Source organism: Chanos chanos, chromosome 6, assembly GCF_902362185.1.
Source record: "Chanos chanos chromosome 6, fChaCha1.1, whole genome shotgun sequence".
In the NCBI taxonomy this organism is placed as follows: Eukaryota; Metazoa; Chordata; class Actinopteri; order Gonorynchiformes; family Chanidae; genus Chanos; species Chanos chanos.
Genome location: NC_044500.1, coordinates 317501 through 337104, shown reverse-complemented (window position 1 = coordinate 337104; position 19604 = coordinate 317501). Strand labels below are relative to the sequence as shown.

The 19604-nt window shown below is 43.4% G+C and overlaps 2 protein-coding genes across 2 annotated transcripts in view; one reads left to right on the top strand and one right to left on the bottom strand.

Moving 5' to 3' along the window:
* Window positions 1–886: 886 nt before the first annotated feature.
* Window positions 887–3047, bottom strand: lrrc51 (leucine rich repeat containing 51). Its single transcript, XM_030776657.1, has 4 exons — window positions 2996–3047; window positions 1993–2198; window positions 1416–1564; window positions 887–1028 (listed from the first exon to the last, which is right to left on the bottom strand). The coding sequence occupies exons 1-4, from the start codon at window positions 3045–3047 to the stop codon at window positions 887–889; spliced, it is 549 nt and encodes a 182-aa protein (XP_030632517.1).
* A 1298-nt stretch (window positions 3048–4345) lies between these two features.
* Window positions 4346–19604, top strand: part of numa1 (nuclear mitotic apparatus protein 1) — an 18530-nt gene continuing 3271 nt past the window's right edge. Inside the window, exons 1-19 of the mRNA XM_030776656.1 lie at window positions 4346–4387; window positions 4499–4584; window positions 4753–4832; window positions 4883–4926; window positions 4971–5000; window positions 6129–6203; window positions 6544–6634; window positions 8289–8412; window positions 9215–9351; window positions 9726–9837; window positions 10869–10986; window positions 12711–12851; window positions 13991–14110; window positions 14618–15419; window positions 15582–17698; window positions 17914–18123; window positions 18264–18415; window positions 18584–18866; window positions 19488–19604. The exon at window positions 19488–19604 is cut by the window's right edge and continues 70 nt beyond it. Coding sequence (XP_030632516.1) covers window positions 4346–4387; window positions 4499–4584; window positions 4753–4832; window positions 4883–4926; window positions 4971–5000; window positions 6129–6203; window positions 6544–6634; window positions 8289–8412; window positions 9215–9351; window positions 9726–9837; window positions 10869–10986; window positions 12711–12851; window positions 13991–14110; window positions 14618–15419; window positions 15582–17698; window positions 17914–18123; window positions 18264–18415; window positions 18584–18866; window positions 19488–19604 — 4881 coding nt within the window. The remainder of the gene's footprint in view (window positions 4388–4498; window positions 4585–4752; window positions 4833–4882; window positions 4927–4970; window positions 5001–6128; window positions 6204–6543; window positions 6635–8288; window positions 8413–9214; window positions 9352–9725; window positions 9838–10868; window positions 10987–12710; window positions 12852–13990; window positions 14111–14617; window positions 15420–15581; window positions 17699–17913; window positions 18124–18263; window positions 18416–18583; window positions 18867–19487) is intronic.

The following is a 19604-nucleotide window of genomic DNA, read 5'->3' as shown; positions in this document are numbered from 1 at the left end:
TCTGCACTAAGTCAGTCGCTCTATAAAGATGCATTCTCTTTAAAGTGAGGTCCATTCTGCACTAAGTCAGTCGCTCTATAAAGATGCGTTCTCTTTAAAGTGAGGTCCATTCTGCACTAAGTCAGTCACTTTATAAAGATGCATTCTCTTTAAAGTGAGGTCCATTCTGCACTAAGTCAGTCGCTCTATAAAGATGCATTCTCTTTAAAGTGAGGTCCATTCTGCACTAAGTCAGTCGCTCTATAAAGATGCGTTCTCTTTAAAGTGAGGTCCATTCTGCACTAAGTCAGTCACTTTATAAAGATGTGTTCTCTTTAAAGTGAGGTCCATTCTGCACTAAGTCAGTCACTTTATAAAGATGCATTCTCTTTAAAGTGAGGTCCATTCTGCACTAAGTCAGTCACTTTATAAAGATGCGTTCTCTTTAAAGTGAGGTCCATTCTGCACTAAGTCAGTCACTTTATAAAGATGGGAGTGTGAGGTCTAGTTCTGAGTGTGCTCTCTAACAGTTTCACAGACGTCTGCACTGTATTATAACAAGACAACGAAACATTCAAATGCTTACAGCAATCAGCCTCTTACTACACAGACATCTGTGTGTGTGTAAATAAGTGAGGTATTGTGTGAGAGTGTGAGAAAGAGTCTTAGAGAGTCAAGGTGTCTGTTTTGAGAGTATACTGGTCTGCTTTTCGGGAATGTTCCATCAATGTGACGACTTTGAACACACATCCATCATGTGATCGGCTTGTATCTTAAAACTGACATTTCACAGTCTGACAAGCTTAAGGATGACAGAGCAGTGCAGTTTGGGTAATTAAGTTTGGCTTTTTCTTCGAGAATGAGTTCTGACTCCTCCACACACGAGTCCTGTTTTCGTGTCAGTGATTTAGCAGTTCCCCGGGCCCTGTCTGGCTGCGTTCCCTCGTCTGTTGGCCTTGTGCCAAATGTCAGCCATCACTCGCTCCTGCCTGGTGACAGCACTGAAGTCCATGGTCTTTAGATGGGGTAGCACTGCGATCACGTATCCCCTGGCAACAACACACACTAACAGTTTATCTCAGTTAAATACACTGTTCATTACCAAACACACTCATAGACAGGAAAATGATTTATTAAGACCAAACACACAGACAGGTAACTGTTTTATCAAGACAACACCTTATGACTGTTTTTCTGAGTCACTCTGTCTTTTTCATTCAGCAGAACAGGGGCTCTCTGGGGAGCATGAGTGGACAGTCTGAAGTGAGTCTGCCCACTTGGAGTGAGCATGCATGCTGTTACCAGGCAAAAAAATCTAGTCTGTAATCTGAGCCTCTGACCTGTTTAGACACCTGTTCCTCAGAGAGCATTCTGGGAAGAATGTGTGTTACATAAAGGAGCCAAGAACCTGATCCCATGTGACCTCTGACCTTTACCTGTAACCACGTTCATTCTCCATGCCGTTGCCATGGAGGGTGATGGTGTGAAGGAGAGGCAGCACACTAAGCTTGTCCACCTCAGACAATTTACACACATTGTTACTATGAAGGTACAGAACCCGGAGTTCCTTCAGCTCTGTGAGGACCTGAAGAACGGAGGGGGTGAGGAGGGTGGGGAGAGAGAGAGGAGGAAGGGAGGTGTTGACACTGTACATGCTGTCAAAAGAAACCACATAACCACTGATGTGATTTGTCAGAACTGTCTTTGGTTGTCCTGAGTGATCTCATTCTTCAGCGCAGTGTCAGTCATAGTAAACCACTCACACAGGTGCTAGGAGACTGACACTTACATTTATACATCACACTGACACTGTATTTTACTTCATACATTCAGCTGGTGCCTCTCTTTTGACATATATACAGAATTATCAATTTTGGAGGAACAAAAGACACACACACCCCTTCCCCAAGAGAAGTCTTGGACTAAACGATATTGCAGAATGACAAAAGCTGTCTAAAGTCTTGTGATAAGATGCTTTGTGTAGATGTTGGTCAGTGACTAGGTGAGACATACCGGACTGATGTGGGAAATCTCATTGAAGGACAAATCCAGCCAGGCCAGCCGAGGGGCTTCACAGAGTAAAGCCATAACGGTGTTAATCAGCCCTGACACATCTGTGATGTGGTTATTATTGAATCTGAGAGCTTTGCTTCTAATCTTCCCCTCCTTATTCCTCTTCAAAGGCCGAACACTCCCATTTGGCTCCACAGTCAGGGCGTCTGGGCCAGGCCAGAGTGTAAAGAGTAAAATGGGTGAATAGACAGATAGATAGGTAGATAGATAGATAGATAGATAGATAGACATAGATAGATAGGTAGATAGATAGATAGATAGAAAGATAGATAGATAGATAGATAGATAGATAGATAGATAGATAGATAGATAGATAGATAGATAGATAGATAGATACATTCATACATAGAATATGAGGTCAGTCCAGGGGCTGAACTGATAAAGTCATGATGATTTATGAGTGTAACACTGCCCTGTTCACATATTTTGTCTTTTTCAATCAGTTTGTTGATTTTTTGTTGTTTATTCTCAGTTACTACAAATGACACTTTTTCTACTTGCTCCTTCTGCTGCCACCGCCACTACTGTGAATACTTTTGCTACTGTCTGTAATTTAGTGAGGCAGGATGCACCCACGGGACTGATCCCAGAACAGCTATTCCCTCATTGTTTGTGTGGCTAATAACCTGTGTTTTTTGTTTTGTTTTTTTTTTCTTATAGTGTATCATTTTGTTTCTCTCTTATTTTCAAATTCTGGTAATCTATCGGTAATCCACTTAATCTGCACAAAATGGGTAGACAGGCACTAGTTTTAAATCATATGGTTTCAAATGGTTCTATTGGTTTATAATAATAATAAGAAGAATTATAATAATAATTAAGTGGTTTCAACGAGTTTACATGAAATGTTTATAAAACTGTGTTCATTAAAAATATAATTCCTTAAATCCCATAAATAAACCTACACAAATGTCCAGACACTGAGTCGAAATACATAAATTACCGGCAACTGACTCCAGTCTTTTAAATGAGAAATCCACAGGAACTTCAAACATACTCGACCCGAAAGGCCACTCCGTCTGAAATAGGAACCGTACACAATTACATTTTATGTAATACAAAAAGTAAACTATGACACTACTGCTTTGTCCTTTTACGTCGCACTTACATGATCAAATCAAATGGCAGCACAGCCGCTGTGCTACCTGATTACCTACTTTGAGATAAATAATGCTGACAAAAGTCACGTGCTTGATCTTGCATGGCAGTATTTTTTCTAAGGAATTGCTATCGATTTACTAAGAGTTTATCCGACGCATACCTCTAATACGTCTATGTAATCTTTAAAAAAAATCATAATTGCTCAAGTCGCTCATCACAAACTCACAACATTCGGTTGCTACGGAAACAGGCAATTGGTTTCGGGAATTGTAGTTTGTACTCATAATGTTGCTTGGACAGTCTACAGATTGGGATCATCTCATAGAACGAGTTAGTATTGGTTAATACTATATTGTATTTTAGATGTTCATTTAACATCTAAATGCATTCGTACCTTGTAATGACTGACAAAGTATGTTGACTTTTCAGCTGATGTTCTCGATAAACCAAACACAATAGACTACAGGGTGTCTCAATTGGTCAGCGAAAAAAAGGAAGTACGTCAACACTGGAGCAAACCCAATCAGAGGCTAGAAAAGATATCAAACACGCAGGCGCTGAAATTTGAAAAGAATCGTATTGACGGTTTAATACAGTTACAGGGATTTCTTCAGCTCTAACGCATGATTTTAAATTTCTTAAAGGTAAAGCCTTTGACTTATTTACAGTGATTGGTGTTTAAACCGCATGAAGCTACAGCTTATTTGGTACGGTGATATTGAGTATTACTGAAATGCGGTGTTTATTGTAACTTTTGACAGTACTGCGTCTTCAAGTGTTTCATGTTTGGTTGTTTTTTATGTTTGACGAAGTTTAGTTAACTCGCCGCCTCAAAAGTTAAGATAGTGTTATATCATCTGCAGTTAATTTAGAATTCACACTTTTGGCGAACAGTAACCTTAAATAATAACATGATGCAACGTGAGAGCCTTACGTCAGCCTAGAGTTGTACAGTGAGGGTTGTAAAAGTTAGTTTGCTTCGCTCACATTGAAGTGCGCCATGTAAGGTAAACAAACCACACTTTGCCTTCAAGTCGGCTCGCAGTAAACGCGTAATATGGTAAACTGCGGCACCGATACAATTCCTTAAGCCTCAGGGTGAAGCTGACAGAACGTAAAACTCATGCTACTCGCGCCCCAAATCACTACTGTGTTTTTTGATTTAGAAAGTTTGTGTTTTGCAGCACTGAACATGGCACTGAGCCCAGCTAAGGAGAACGCCCTTCTGGGATGGGTGCGTTACATTACGGTTTGCAGTCGTACGTTTAATATGGTGTTTTACAGACATTTTGTAGAATGATTTTTCATAACCAAACCGGTGTTTTTTTTTTTTTTGGCCAAATAGATCAACAGTCTGAAACTGGACAGACCTGCTGATAAGATCGTTCATTTAGCAGATGGGCGCCTGTTGCTAAAGATCGTGTGTAAATTGTAAGTGCGCTGGTGAAAACCTGTTATGGCATTTTCTAATTCAGATGGGAAGGGTTTGGGGGAACTGTTCGGTGCGTTATGTTTTGCTCACTGCATTTCTCCTCATTTTGGACGTAATTTTCGTAGAACTGTGTAATTAGGACTGTTTCATCCATTTTATGTAAACAGACAACATAAAGAGGCCAGCCAGTCAGAACTGGACCTTCCTCAGGATGAAAGACTGAAGCTTGTCTCTGATTTTATGAAAAGTAAGTAAAGACGCAACCCTCTCAGAAACACACTGCATGGTCAAATAAAGCAGTGAAGTGGCAATACGTTTGTGTGCAGATGAGTGCCGGTGCTGTGGTAACCGCGGTAACCTCGTGTCATGGGAGAACATCCATCAGGGGCGAAACCTGGAGCTGGAACTGTCTAAGGTATGTGTGCGCCCGCACTGCATGGTGAATGCATTTCGCTGCCTGGTCACACTGATATACACACACTCACCCTGTGGCCTGTTAGTGTACTGCAAGTGTGCGCTTGGCCCATGGCTTTCCTAAAACAATATTGTCGGTTTGCAGGCCATAGCCCTGTCGTATCTAGAAATACAGAGTTTATTTACTTTTTACTAGGGATGGGTCATGGTTTTCGATTAGTCGTTAAATTATAAAGAATCGAATAGTTTATGCGACTGTCGTCTTGTCTAAAATTTATTTTCCCCTGTTTTTACCGGCGCCTGGTAGTAAGTGACGCGTGACCACCGCTAATAGACCTAAATTCTGTTTGCCAACTGCCATTAAGCAACAAAAGAATAACGCGTTACTACCGTGTGTGGCGCTGTGAGATTTAATGCTATTGTACAAACAGGAGAAACATGCAAAGCCAAAGACTCGTACCGCCGCCAAAAAGTTGTGTGGAACTCCTTCAAAAAAAAAATAAACGAGAATGAGGTACACTGCAAACTCCAGCAGGTAAAGCTAGCATATCGTAATTCTGCTACAACTATGCACAGTCATCCGACAGAGAAGCATTCAGCAGAAGGTCCATCCACAGATCAACAGTCAGTGACTAGCTTTGTCACCAGACAGAGTAAGTTTGATGTTAGACCTGCAGAGAAAACAACAGACCTGATCTCAAAGATGACAGCTAAAGACATGCTTCCCCTCAGCTTTGCCGAAGGTTTTTGTGGCGAAGGTTTTTGAAGTTTGATGGAATTTGCTGAGCCAGAGTTTTTTGAAAAGCATGAATGGGTCTCTCTCTCTTGCTCTGTGTGTGCGTGTGTGTGCGCGTGCTCATGGTTCCCAGTGAATATCGAATAATATTTTTACTTGAAATGCCCATCCCTTCTTTTGACCTTGGGTTTCAGTATATTGCCGCGGTGCCACCAAACTCCACATTTAGACCTTGTGTCACTACTGTTGTTTCCCTTACCAGTGGGGTTAGTGTTAACCAGCCCAACACCCAGCAACAACCCAACACACCAGCCCAACACCCTCCCCTCTCTCAGAGGAGCCTTCTGCTGTGTCTTCACTCTGTTGTGCTTGCTTTTTCCTGTTTGTAAACAGGTTGTTTTACTGCTGTGCTTTCATGGAGTCATGAACAACCTTACACCAATAACCAAGTTGGAATTTGAGACTGAGGTATGTTCTTTAGTGCTGTGTAGTCCATCTTTTCACTTCTCTTCATTTCTGTCCACAACTTTTACTCTTCTCTCTCTCTCTCCCCCTACACATGGTTTGTTCCCCTTATATGTGTGAAGTACTTTGGAACATAGATGCTGGAGTTTGGCACTGGTCTAGAGCAGGTCTTCACGCTCTCAGAGCAGTAGCTCACAGTCTGGCTTAGCCCCACTTTGAAATGAACTTAGTTCTTGTGAAACGGCCTAATGGTTAGAGAAGCGGGTTTGCAACAGGAGGGTTGCCTGTTTCGATCAAAAAATTATTAGATTTTTTTATGGCTCTTCCTCCCTCCCTCTCTTAGTGTGAGATCGCTTCTCTGTTCCGATTTGTGTTGAAGAATGAAGACAGTCTTTATCTGAGTGACGAACTGGATCGCTTCCTCACCAGGAACAGTAAGAAGTTTCAGCATTTGCTCTCTTCTATAACAAACATTTTTGAAGTGGCCTCAGCACTCCCATATGAAACACCTCCTGTATCTGTAACGTCTTTTCAGCACTCCCCTATGAAACACCTCCTGTATCTGTAACGTCTTTTCAGCACTCCCCTATGAAACACCTCCTGTATCTGTAACGTCTTTTCAGCACTCCCATATGAAACACCTCCTGTATCTGTAACGTCTTTTCAGCACTCCCATATGAAACACCTCCTGTATCTGTAACGTCTTTTCAGCACTCCCATATGAAACACCTCCTGTATCTGTAACGTCTTTTCAGCACTCCCATATGAAACACCTCCTGTATCTGTAACGTCTTTTCAGCACTCCCATATGAAACACCTCCTGTATCTGTAACGTCTTTTCAGCACTCCCATATGAAACACCTCCTGTATCTGTAACGTCTTTTCAGCACTCCCATATGAAACACCTCCTGTATCTGTAACGTCTTTTCAGCACTCCCATATGAAACACCTCCTGTATCTGTAACGTCTTTTCAGCACTCCCATATGAAACACCTCCTGTATCTGTAACGTCTTTTCAGCACTCCCATATGAAACACCTCCTGTATCTGTAACGTCTTTTCAGCACTCCCATATGAAACACCTCCTGTATCTGTAACGTCTTTTCAGCACTCCCATATGAAACACCTCCTGTATCTGTAACGTCTTTTCAGCACTCCCATATGAAACACCTCCTGTATCTGTAACGTCTTTTCAGCACTCCCCTATGAAACACCTCCTGTATCTGTAACGTCTTTTCAGCACTCCCCTATGAAACACCTCCTGTATCTGTAACGTCTTTTCAGCACTCCCATATGAAACACCTCCTGTATCTGTAACGTCTTTTCAGCACTCCCATATGAAACACCTCCTGTATCTGTAACGTCTTTTCAGCACTCCCATATGAAACACCTCCTGTATCTGTAACGTCTTTTCAGCACTCCCGTATGAAACACCTCCTGTATCTGTAACGTCTTTTCAGCACTCCCATATGAAACACCTCCTGTATCTGTAACGTCTTTTCAGCACTCCCATATGAAACACCTCCTGTATCTGTAACGTCTTTTCAGCACTCCCATATGAAACACCTCCTGTATCTGTAACGTCTTTTCAGCACTCCCCTATGAAACACCTCCTGTATCTGTAACGTCTTTTCAGCACTCCCATATGAAACACCTCCTGTATCTGTAACGTCTTTTCAGCACTCCCATATGAAACACCTCCTGTATCTGTAACGTCTTTTCAGCACTCCCATATGAAACACCTCCTGTATCTGTAACGTCTTTTCAGCACTCCCATATGAAACACCTCCTGTATCTGTAACGTCTTTTCAGCACTCCCATATGAAACACCTCCTGTATCTGTAACGTCTTTTCAGCACTCCCATATGAAACACCTCCTGTATCTGTAACGTCTTTTCAGCACTCCCATATGAAACACCTCCTGTATCTGTAACGTCTTTTCAGCACTCCCATATGAAACACCTCCTGTATCTGTAACGTCTTTTCAGCACTCCCGTATGAAACACCTCCTGTATCTGTAACGTCTTTTCAGCACTCCCCTATGAAACACCTCCTGTATCTGTAACGTCTTTTCTTTTCCTCTCTGTAGCTGTGTTTGACATGAGCAGCTCTTCGTCCATCAGTGACGACGAGTCCCCGGTCTTTAGTCGCCGTCCAGCTCGCCCTGCGGTCAGGTTTCTGGAACTTACCTCGGTTGGCTCCAGCTCTGCGAGGTACTGGCGAGCTGTCCTGACATGAACACCTACTCACAACTCAACCCCAACCTAACCGTTTAGTCCTAACACCCAACCCCAACCTAATCGTTTAGTCCCAACACTCAACCCCAACCCAACCGTTTAGTCCCGACACTCAACCCCAACCTAACCGTTTAGTCCCAACACTCAGCCCCAACCTAACCGTTTAGTCCCAACACTCAACCCCAACCTAATCGTTTAGTCCCAACACTCAACCCCAACCCAACCGTTTAGTCCCAACACTCAACCCCAACCTAACCGTTTAGTCCCAACACTCAGCCCCAACCTAACCGTTTAGTCCCAACACTCAGCCCCAACCTAACTGTTTAGTCCCAACACTCAACCCCAACCTAACCGTTTAGTCCCAACTTAACCGTTTAGTCCCAACACTCAGCCCCAATCTAACCGTTCAGTTATCATTCCAGGGGGTCTCCTGGTTTTAGCCAAAAAATGTGAAGCATGAATGCCTTGTTGGTCTTAATTTTTCCAGTAGATAAAGTCGCTGATTTACAAATCGCATTACATGTGAATACAAATACATGCCTTTTACCCTTTGCATGATTTGTTTTAGCTGCATTTGTAGGTAATTTTTTTAGCTGTTGGTATAGGAAATATGCATTGTGGGTTTGTTTTTAAAGGAAGCACGTAGCCAGGGAAATTTGCCAAAATGTTTTTTGAATATTAATGTACTCGATCTGAAGTCTGTTGTTCCAGCAGTGGTTAGCTGTAGGGTTGCTGGTCAGTTTTCCCAAACCTCTGAACCACCGCTCTGATCCTCCAGTTCGCCCATCCAGGAGGTCCTGAACACCCCGCAGGTGCAGCTGAGGAGGCTACGCAGAGAGCTGGCCCAGCAGGGGGACGTGAGGGATGAACTGGAGAGAGAGATCGCCTCCCACATTCACACCATCGAAGAGAGAGGTGGGAAAGACTCCTGTATGTTTACCATTTTAAAGAGCCCATGTGTTCACGTGCTCAGGAAGAAAAGAGTAAACCTGCAGGAAACCAGGTGATATAAGTGATGATGATGGGTGTGTGTGTGTACGCACTTATGTACATGCATATGTGTGTGGTATGACTGTGGTGTGTGTCTGGGGTATGTCCGTGCATGTGTGTGGTGTTAGGGTTGCTGTGTGTGTGTGTGTGTGACTGTGGTGTGTGTGTGTTTGGTGTTCGTGTGTGACTGTGGTGTGTGTGTGTTTGGTGTTCGTGTGTCCCTGTGGTGTGTGACTGGTGTTCGTGTGTGTGTCATGTGACTGTATTCTGATCTGACTGATGTTTGCCGTGATCTTCAGAAAGCCAAATTGCCCAGTTACAGCACAGACTGCAGCGAATGCTCCGGGACCATGAGCAGCTGGAGAGAGACCACAAGGCCCTGTTGCTGGAGCTACAGCAGAAGAATGATGGGTGAGGGTGGAGACTGACTGTGTGGCTTGTCTCAGTATGTGTTCTTCTCTGTACTTGTGCTCTCATGGACTTGTGAAAGGTCATCAGTCACAGCCTAAGTAGTGTTCCAGTTCAAAGTTCGCATCTAGTCAAGTACAGATCAAGTACCAAGATGTGTCCTCGATTTGTGGGTTTTATCAAGGATGCATTAGGAGGTGACTTGTGTCAACCCTAACCCTAACTCCCAAGAATGGGAGTCCGCACAAGTTGTACTCCATACTGAGAAACGGCTCGTGTTTTTGTGTTAAGGCCTGTGGGTATTGAATGTGGTTTTGTGTTAAGGCCTGTGGGTACTGAATGTGGTTTTGTGTTAAGGCCTGTGGGTATTGAATGTGGTTTTGTGTTAAGGCCTGTGGGTATTGAATGTGGTTTTGTGTTAAGGCCTGTGGGTACTGAATGTGGTTTTGTGTTAAGGCCTGTGGGTATTGAATGTGGTTTTGTGTTAAGGTCTGTGGGTATTGAATGTGGTTTTGTGTTAAGGTCTGTGGGTATTGAATGTGGTTTTGTGTTAAGGCCTGTGGGTACTGAATGTGGTTTTGTGTTAAGGCCTGTGGGTATTGAATGTGGTTTTGTGTTAAGGCCTGTGGGTATTGAATGTAGTTTTGTGTTAAGGCCTGTGGGTACTGAATGTGGTTTTGTGTTAAGGCCTGTGGGTACTGAATGTGGTTTTGTGTTAAGGCCTGTGGGTACTGAATGTGGTTTTGTGTTAAGGCCTGTGGGTACTGAATGTGTTTTTGTGCTGTTAAGGCCTGTGGGTATTGAATGTGTTTTTGTGCTGTTAAGGCCTGTGGGTATTGAATGTGGTTTTGTGCTGTTAAGGCCTGTGAGAATTGAATGTTCTTGTGCTGTTAAGGCCTGTGGGCATTGAATGTGTCTTTGACATGATCATGGTTATGAATTTGACTTGCCGTGATTACGGTTATGAATTTTCCAGGGGGGTCTGATATTGTGTAACCTGTCAGATATACTGAGGTTCTGTTTGTGTCCTGCAGGCTTCTCAGGCGGGTCCATGAGGTTTTAAAACAGTGCCAGGACCTGAAAACAGACAACAGTCAAATGGAGAGAAAAATCTCCCAGCTCACTGAGGAGAACGGGACTCTCTCTGCTCAGGTGAGGACAAAGACTTCGTCTGATGTGCTGACACTTCATGTTATATGAAAACTAGGCCATATGACCTCAAACTCTGATCTTGACAGTCGGGGTGGGTAATATAACAATATTATGACATGACTGGTTTTAATATTATCCACGATATGACAATATTAGGGCTGCCGCCAACCAAAGATTTTCCTAGTCGACTGGTAGTCGTTAGTTCAGCCATTAGTTGACTAGTTGCCGCAGGTTTATGATATTAATTTCATTATTTAAATATGTGTGTTTTGGGGGCATCAGAAAATTGTTTGAGTTCCAGGGCTGAGAGAGAATGTTATAAGTACCATTGTTAACACTGTGCTACATTACAGATGAATACAAAACCGTAATAATGAGACTTTAAAATATACATTTTACAAACGCACGCACGAAGTGAGCCGCCAGTGCTAACAGCAAAAACCACATAATGTACACAAACACTTAAAAATGGACAATGTCCTGTTTGTTTTCTTAAAAACTGTATATTTAAAACTGTGTACACCATGGTGTAGTATATTTAAAACTGTACACACCATGGTAAAGTATAGTATATTTAAAACTGTACACACCATGGTAAAGTATAGTGTATTTAAAACTGTGTACACCATGGTAAAGTATATTTAAAACTGTATACACCGTGGTGTAGTATATTTAAAGCTGTATACACATCATGGTTAAGTATAGTGTATTTAAAACTGTACACACCATGGTAAGGTATAGTGTATTTAAAACTGTGTACACCATGGTAAAGTATATTTAAAACTGTATACACCGTGGTGTAGTATATTTAAAACTGTATACACATCATGGTAAAGTATAGTATATTTAAAACTGTACACACCATGGTTAAGTATAGTATATTTAAAACTGTACACACCATGGTTAAGTATAGTGTATTTAAAACTGTGTACACCATGGTAAAGTAGAGTGTATTTAAAACTGTGTACACCATGGTAAAGTATATTTAAAACTGTATACACCGTGGTGTAGTATATTTAAAGCTGTATACACATCATGGTAAAGTATAGTATATTTAAAGCTGTATACACCATGGTAAAGTATAGTGTATTTAAACTGTATACACCATGGTTAAGTATAGTGTATTTAAAACTGTGCACACCATGGTTAAGTATAGGGATTGAAGTATCTGAGTGGCAGTGACTGGTTCTCCCAGGCCGCCACACAATTAGGCCTTTAATTATTTAGCATTTGTCTAACTACAGACATGGTCCTGATTAAAACAGCGGAAAACCCACGGCTTCAGAAGACAACGCAAACTATTCATCCACGCTGTGACACATACAGCTGCAAATACTTTTCACGCACCGCAATTTGACATCTATATGCCAGATGTCAGAAAAATATAATGGTTAAAATTGAAAAAAGATGAACTGTTTTGTGTGATTGCATGGTCATAAGTGATTTATTGTTAAGTTGTACAACGGATCGCAACTTGACTCTCAAAATCCATTTAATTTTTAAATAAGTCACGCCCAGCTGCACACAGTCAGTCTTTCAGCTATTTTTTTTTTTTTGCTTGTATTTTATATACCCAAATGTTAGGAGAAGTGTAAATGAGAGTAATGCATAATATCCAGCTTGGTTGTGCAAAAAAACAAAACAAAACAAGTCATGATGAATATTAAGGATCTCAAAAAAGGATATTGTAATACAGTATTTTGGCTCCATCGCCCACTCAACAGATGAGAAGCATTTTCTCTCGACTGACTGTTGCGGAAGAGGAGGTCACGAAGCTGATGGTGGAACGCGACTCTTCTCGAGCAGAGTGGGAAAGCAAGAAGAATGTTCTGGAGAGTGAGCTTGGCCAAGTCATCTCTCAAAAGGTAGACCGCTTTAAAATACTTCAAAAATCTTTGAATCAGTCAGAAGACAATGTATTGTGGCCCAGCTAAGGTATCTTTACTACAGGTACATCCACAGCCCAAAACATCTGTGTCCTGTAATCTGAGTTAACCGTTTTACTACAGGTACATCCACAGCCCAAAACATCTGTGTCCTGTAATCTGAGTTAACCGTTTTACTACAGGTACATCCACAGCCCAAAACATCTGTGCCCTGTAATCTGAGTTAACCATTTTACTACAGGTACATCCACAGCCCAAAACATCTGTGTCCTGTGATCTGAGTTAACCGTTTTACTACAGGTACATCCACAGCCCAAAACATCTGTGTCCTGTAATCTGAGTTAACCGTTTTACTACAGGTACATCCACAGCCCAAAACATCTGTGTCCTGTAATCTGAGTTAACCATTTTACTACAGGTACATCCACAGCCCAAAACATCTGTGTCCTGTGATCTGAGTTAACCATTTTACTACAGGTACATCCACAGCCCAAAACATCTGTGCCCTGTAATCTGAGTTAACCGTTTTACTACAGGTACATCCACAGCCCAAAACATCTGTGTCCTGTAATCTGAGTTAACCGTTTTACTACAGGTACATCCACAGCCCAAAACATCTGTGTCCTGTAATCTGAGTTAACCATTTTACTACAGGTACATCCACAGCCCAAAACATCTGTGTCCTGTGATCTGAGTTAACCATTTTACTACAGGTACATCCACAGCCCAAAACATCTGTGTCCTGTAATCTGAGTTAACCGTTTTACTACAGGTACATCCACAGCCCAAAACATCTGTGTCCTGTAATCTGAGTTAACCATTTTACTACAGGTACATCCACAGCCCAAAACATCTGTGCCCTGTAATCTGAGTTAACCGTTTTACTACAGGTACATCCACAGCCCAAAACATCTGTGTCCTGTAATCTGAGTTAACCATTTTACTACAGGTACATCCACAGCCCAAAACATCTGTGTCCTGTGATCTGAGTTAACCATTTTACTCTGTCGTCTAGGTCCTGCGTTCTTTACTCTTGCTCCTGTTGTTTTCTGAGATGTGTTTTCTCTGTCTGCATCCTTAATGCTCCATTTCTCTACCATGTGCTGTCTTCTGCTCAGGAATATTTAACTGAACAGATACAGATTCTTGAAGAAAAGATCTCAGTGTTGGAAGAGGAACTAGGAAAAGCTTGCACGCCATCACAAGAGGAAGGAGAGGTTCTGGGACCCATCTTGGAGGTAAGTCATTAATGCGTAGACAAGGTGCCCAAGTTAAGTACTGGAGGGCTGAATTCCTGCTGCTTTTGTTGTCCCCATGTTACCTGGTGAACAGATGTGTCCAACCGTCAGTCAGTTAGATGGCTGATGTGAATAGCAGCCAAACTATAGTGTAATTGTTTGGGATACCTTACTGCCCCTGAATGTTTTAGACATGAGTGATATTCGTGTGAGTGTACGTGACAAACCAGCTGAGCGTAAATGATTGCATTCAAGTCGCTGAGAAATCTTAGCATTCAGGCTTTGAGTTTGCAAACATTGTTCAACTTAAATATAAATTGTTTTCGAGGCATCTATTCAGACACTAAGTGTCCTGAATGCAGACAAGCATCCAGGAACAGGGCTGCCCTGGGCAAACTTGTAGGGATTTCAATGGTAGAGAAAATCGAGCTGAAATTTGTTCAGAAAAAGTTCCTTAAATTGTATTTCATGTTTGTTTCTCTAATAAAACATTTCCCCTTGTTATAGGAGGAGAGGCTGAAGCAGGAGGTGGCAGACTTGACTCTTAAGCTTTCCCAGGTTCAGGACACCGTCTCTGAACTGGAAAGGGAAAAGTGTGTGCTTGCAGAAGAGAGAGGTCTGTTTGAAAAAGAGACACAGCGACTGGAAAGAGTGGTATCTGACCTTCAGCAGTTAGTGGACAGCCTAAGGGTGGAGAGGGAGAACCTAGCACAGACCAGTAAGGAGCAAATAGACACCCTGACAGCCCAGATAACAAGTCTAGAGGCTGATGTAGCCCATGTTAAACAGCTGGAACGCCAGCTTGCAGCGGAAGTCACGGTGTCTGCTGCTTTGCGAAGAGAGCATGAGGATCTAGAGAGGAAAGTCGAGTCCCTTGAGGAGGTGATTAATTCTCTGAATGTCAGATGTCAAATCTTGCAGACTGAAAAGGAGGGTCAGCAGAGTGAGCTGGATACCATACAGAAAGACCTTCAGGATGCTAAGGCTTCGCTCATAGAGTATGAACAGAAGGCGCTGGGCCACCAGAAAATGGTGGAAGAAAATGTCTCGCTCCAAAGCAGGATCTCTGCTTTGGACGATACGGTGACCCTCCTGCAGAATGAATTGGACATCGCAAGGAAAAAAGACGAGGAGTTGCTTGCTGCGAAGGTTCAGAGGGAGGCGCAGATGAATAGTCAGTTGGAGAAACAGGAACAAAAGGCGCAGGAGATGTTTGCTGAGCTGGAGACCCTGGGACAGGAGTTTCACAAGATGAAGCAACGGAAACTTCAGGCAGAGTCTCGCATAGAGCAGCTGACTGAAGAAGCAAGTCAAATGTCAGTTTGTCTCAGAGAGCAGCATGAGCATGCATCCCTCACCATCACGGAGAAAGAAGAGGAAATCAGCAGTCTAAAAGCCAAGATCGATGACCTGTCTAGCAAGATCTGCATTTCTGAGGAGAATAAGGCTAAAGATCTTGCTGAAAAGCAAGAGGAACTGGTCAGACTGGTAAAGGAGAGAGATGACACCAAGGCACAACTAGAGTTGGTAGAAAAAGCTAAAGATGCTGCAGAGTCACATCTTCAGGGACTAATCCAAGATCATCACACGCAGATCTCTCAGCTCCAAAGTCAAATTGAAGGTGCTGTTGAGTCGCTTCAGAAAAGGGAATCTGAACTTGGTTTCCTCAAAGCTGAGATCTCTGCGAAGGAAGAGGAGACCAGAATGCAATGTGAGGAAGCATTTCGGCTTAAGGGCGAAGTAGAGGAGCTCCACACACAACTGATGGAAGAGGAGGCCAATTCCCAGAAAGTCATGCAGGAACTGGATTCCAGAGGCACCGAAGTCCGCAAACTGAAAAATGAACTCCAAGTAAAGGAAGATGAAATACGCTCTCTGAAAATCAGCATCCAGTCTGCAGAAGAGAAGGCCACTGAGATGCACAGTGCGCTTCAGAGAGAGCTGGGGGACCAAAGGAAATGCATTGTTGTGTTTCAGCAGCAGCTTGCTGACGCTGAGAAACTGATTGATGAGAAAGTTAAAGCCTTTGAGGATGTTGCCAGGGAAGTCCAGGATTTAAGGAAAGAGCTTTCCTTGGAGAGAGAAAAGAACGAGACTCTGGAACACACCCTGAAGGTTTCTAGGGCTACGATCGAAGAGCGTGATGTGCAGATAGAAGCTCTGAATAAAGAAGCAGATCAGCTGAATCAGGAGAATGGCAAGCGCACACAAGACATGGAGCAGTTACAAAAACTTGTCGACTCACTAAAGGAGGAGAAGGTGCAGAGTGACACACAGGTGGTCCAGGCTTTTGCCACAATTAAAAGCCTTCAAGCCGAAGTTTTTGTTCTTACATCTGCAGCTTCGAAAAAAGATCTTGATCTGAAAAATCTGGAAGAGGAATGTCTGTCCCTTGACCAGGAGCTTAAGCGGATGAAGGAGTGTGAGCACGAAAGGGTCAGGATTGCTGAAACCAGTCACAAAGTTCAAGAGGAGACAATTGAGAGCCTTCGGCAGAAAGTTGACTCCATCACGTCAGATAGACGGCAGGAAACGCTGGCCTTGATGACTCAGATCACGTCTCTTAAAGAGGAACTTGAGCGCCAGCAAGAGGCTGAACACTTGAGATGTGAAGAGGCTGCTGCCTTAGAGACTAAACACAAAGCCATGGAGAACAGCTATGCTGCACTGCAGGTTCAACTTAAAGAAGCCAACAATCTTGTCTCTGAGAGGCACTCTGAGCTGCTAGCTCTTCACAAAGAGTCAGAAGAAAATGCCAGATTAAGAGGGCAAGAAGTAGCTGAACTACAGGCCAAATTTCAGGAAGCCTCTACTCTTGCCTCTGAGAGAGAGTGCAGTTTACATGCCCTGCGTACAGAGCTAAAAGAAAAGGTCTCGGAGGAGCATGACAAGGCAGCCATAATCATTAAAGAAAAGAGGGAAGAAATCGATGGTCTTAAAGCTGAGACTGATCGTCTAAGAAGCAAGATCAATATTTTAGAGGAGGTTAAAGCTACGGAACTAGCAGAGAAGCAAGAGAAACTGGTTCAAATGGTAAAAGAGAGAGCAGAGACCAGGGCAGAACTGGAGCTGGCGGAGAAAGCCAAAACTGACATGGAGTCAGAGCTTCAGGAGATTATTGAAGGTCATCAAAGGCAGATATCTCAGCTCCAAGGTCAAATCGATGGTGCCGCTGAGTCCCTTCAGCAGAGGGAATCTGAGGTCGTTGTCCTGAGAGCTGAGCTCTCTGCAAAGGAACATGAGCTCAAAGTGCAGCGTCAGGCAGCATCGCAGCTCCAGAGTGAAGTAGAGGAACTCCGCAAACACCTGGCAGAGGAGGAGGCCGAATCCCAGCTGCTTGACCAGGAAAGTAAATCAGGACGTTTTAAGATCCAGCAACTTAGGGAAGAATTGGGCCTGAAGGAGGGTCAAATCCGCTCCCTGAAGTTAGAGAGAACTCGCCATCAAGAGCAGGTGAAAGAGTTGGACGTCCTGGAAGCCAAATTTCAGAAAATCTCTGCCTACGCCTCTAACAAGGAATCCCTGAGCAGGGACCTCACCGAACAGTTACAGGCAAAGACTGTGGCACTGGAACACTACAAATCACAGGTCAGCCATTTCCTGTTTCCTCACCATAGTTTGGTCTGTTCCTTTTCTAATGTTATTTTAACACGTGGGGGTTATGTATTTTCTTTCAGGCTATTTATTTTACAGTTTATGTTTGTTTGCAAGTATTATCAAAACTGCCATTTTTGTTCCAGTAAGGTAGCCAGCAAAAGTTTTGTTTTGATTTCAATTTTTCTCTTCTGCTGATGCCTAAAAAGCTGGAGAATGCCAAGAATCACTACAATGGTAAGAAACAACAGCTCCTTGAAGCCCAAGAGAAGATACAAGGGTTAGAGGATTCTCTGGAACACAGGGAAACTGAGCTCAAGACCCTGAGAGAGGAGCTGAAATCTGTCACCATGGAGCTGGACCAAGCCAAGGCCACAGAGAGGAATCTGACGGCCAAGGTTAACAGCCTGCAGGCTCAGGTTGGTACTTGTGCAGTTTTAACCGAGAATGGAAACAGCTCCTTAAAACTGAGTTTGTTTGGTGTATAGACAGCATTTTTACTTGTGTATTTTTATTTTTGTAGGTCTGTTTGAAACACTGAGTTTCTGTCTGATTTCAGGTGGATTATGCAGACCGAGCCTTGAGGCGACAGAGGCAGCCGGGTGAACATGTTGTTGAGATGCAGCACAAAGAGAGTGTTCATTGTACAGAGACCCATCAGAACACGAGCACAGATAGCCTAGAACTGGACGACTCGCTCAACGATGCCAGGTACCGTAATCCCCTACAGTGTTTGATAGCACTGAGAACAGTGCTCCCAAACACTGGGTTACCGTCACAAAACATTTAGACTGGTGGTTTGCCGTTACTCAGTGCTGTCAAAGTTTGCTTGTGATGGTGACACGCGATACACCTTTCCTTTCTTCGTGCCTGACACAGGAAGCCGTCCAACCCCGGTGAGTCCAGCACCCCACTGCCCCGCAGCTCTGATCGATTGGCAGCGAAACGCGCGTTGGCCGGGGAGTCTCTCGAGACTCTGTTCTTTACTCCCATGAGCACACGGGACACAGGGGCTAGGGTTCTCCATAAGGGTGGCGTGGAACGAAAGCTGGAGAGCAGCATCACCTCCTTCAGTGGTCTGGCCCTCGACTCCGCTAAAAAACTCCCCTCCTCTGGGCAGCGACGTCGCACTACGCAGGTTATCAACATCACCATGACTCAGGTGGAGCGCACTGGGCTAGTCACGAATATCTCTACACCTCTGTCAACCCCCCCTCCCCTTAACCCGTCACACCCCTACACCTACAACTCCCCCCCCCCCCGGTATCATTGTCTGACTTAATCTTCCACTGTTTGTGTCCGTTGATTCTTAGCTGTACACTGTGTACTGCAATACCTGCCTATTGGTCAGAGCCCTTAAATCCAGAATAGTTCCTGTTTAAATACAGGCATAAAAACATAAGCAGTGTCCACCTTAAGAAGGTCTCTCTCCTGTTTAAATACAGGCATAAAAACATAAGCAGTGTCCACCTTAAGAAGGTCTCTTTCCTGTTTAAATACAGGGATAAAGCATAAGCAGTGTCCACCTTAAGAAGGTCTCTTTCCTGTTTAAATACAGGGATAAAAACATAAGCAGTGTCCACCTTAAGAAGGTCTCTCTCCTGTTTAAATTCAGGGATAAAAACATAAGCAGTGTCCACCTTAAGAAGGTCTCTCTCCTGTTTAAATACAGGGATAAAAACATAAGCAGTGTCCACCTTAAGAAGGTCTCTTTCCTGTTTAAATAAAGGGTTTAATGTCGGCCTTAAGTGTGCTTATTTAGGGTGGTTGTTTTGTTTTTTAGAAGACACCAGGTCGTGCTGAGGGTGGAGAGGAGTTTTACCGCCTGCATTCTGCTCAGTCTCAGCCTGCACTGGCCTCCCAGCGTGATCGACCTGTTTCACTGGACTTCTCTGACGAC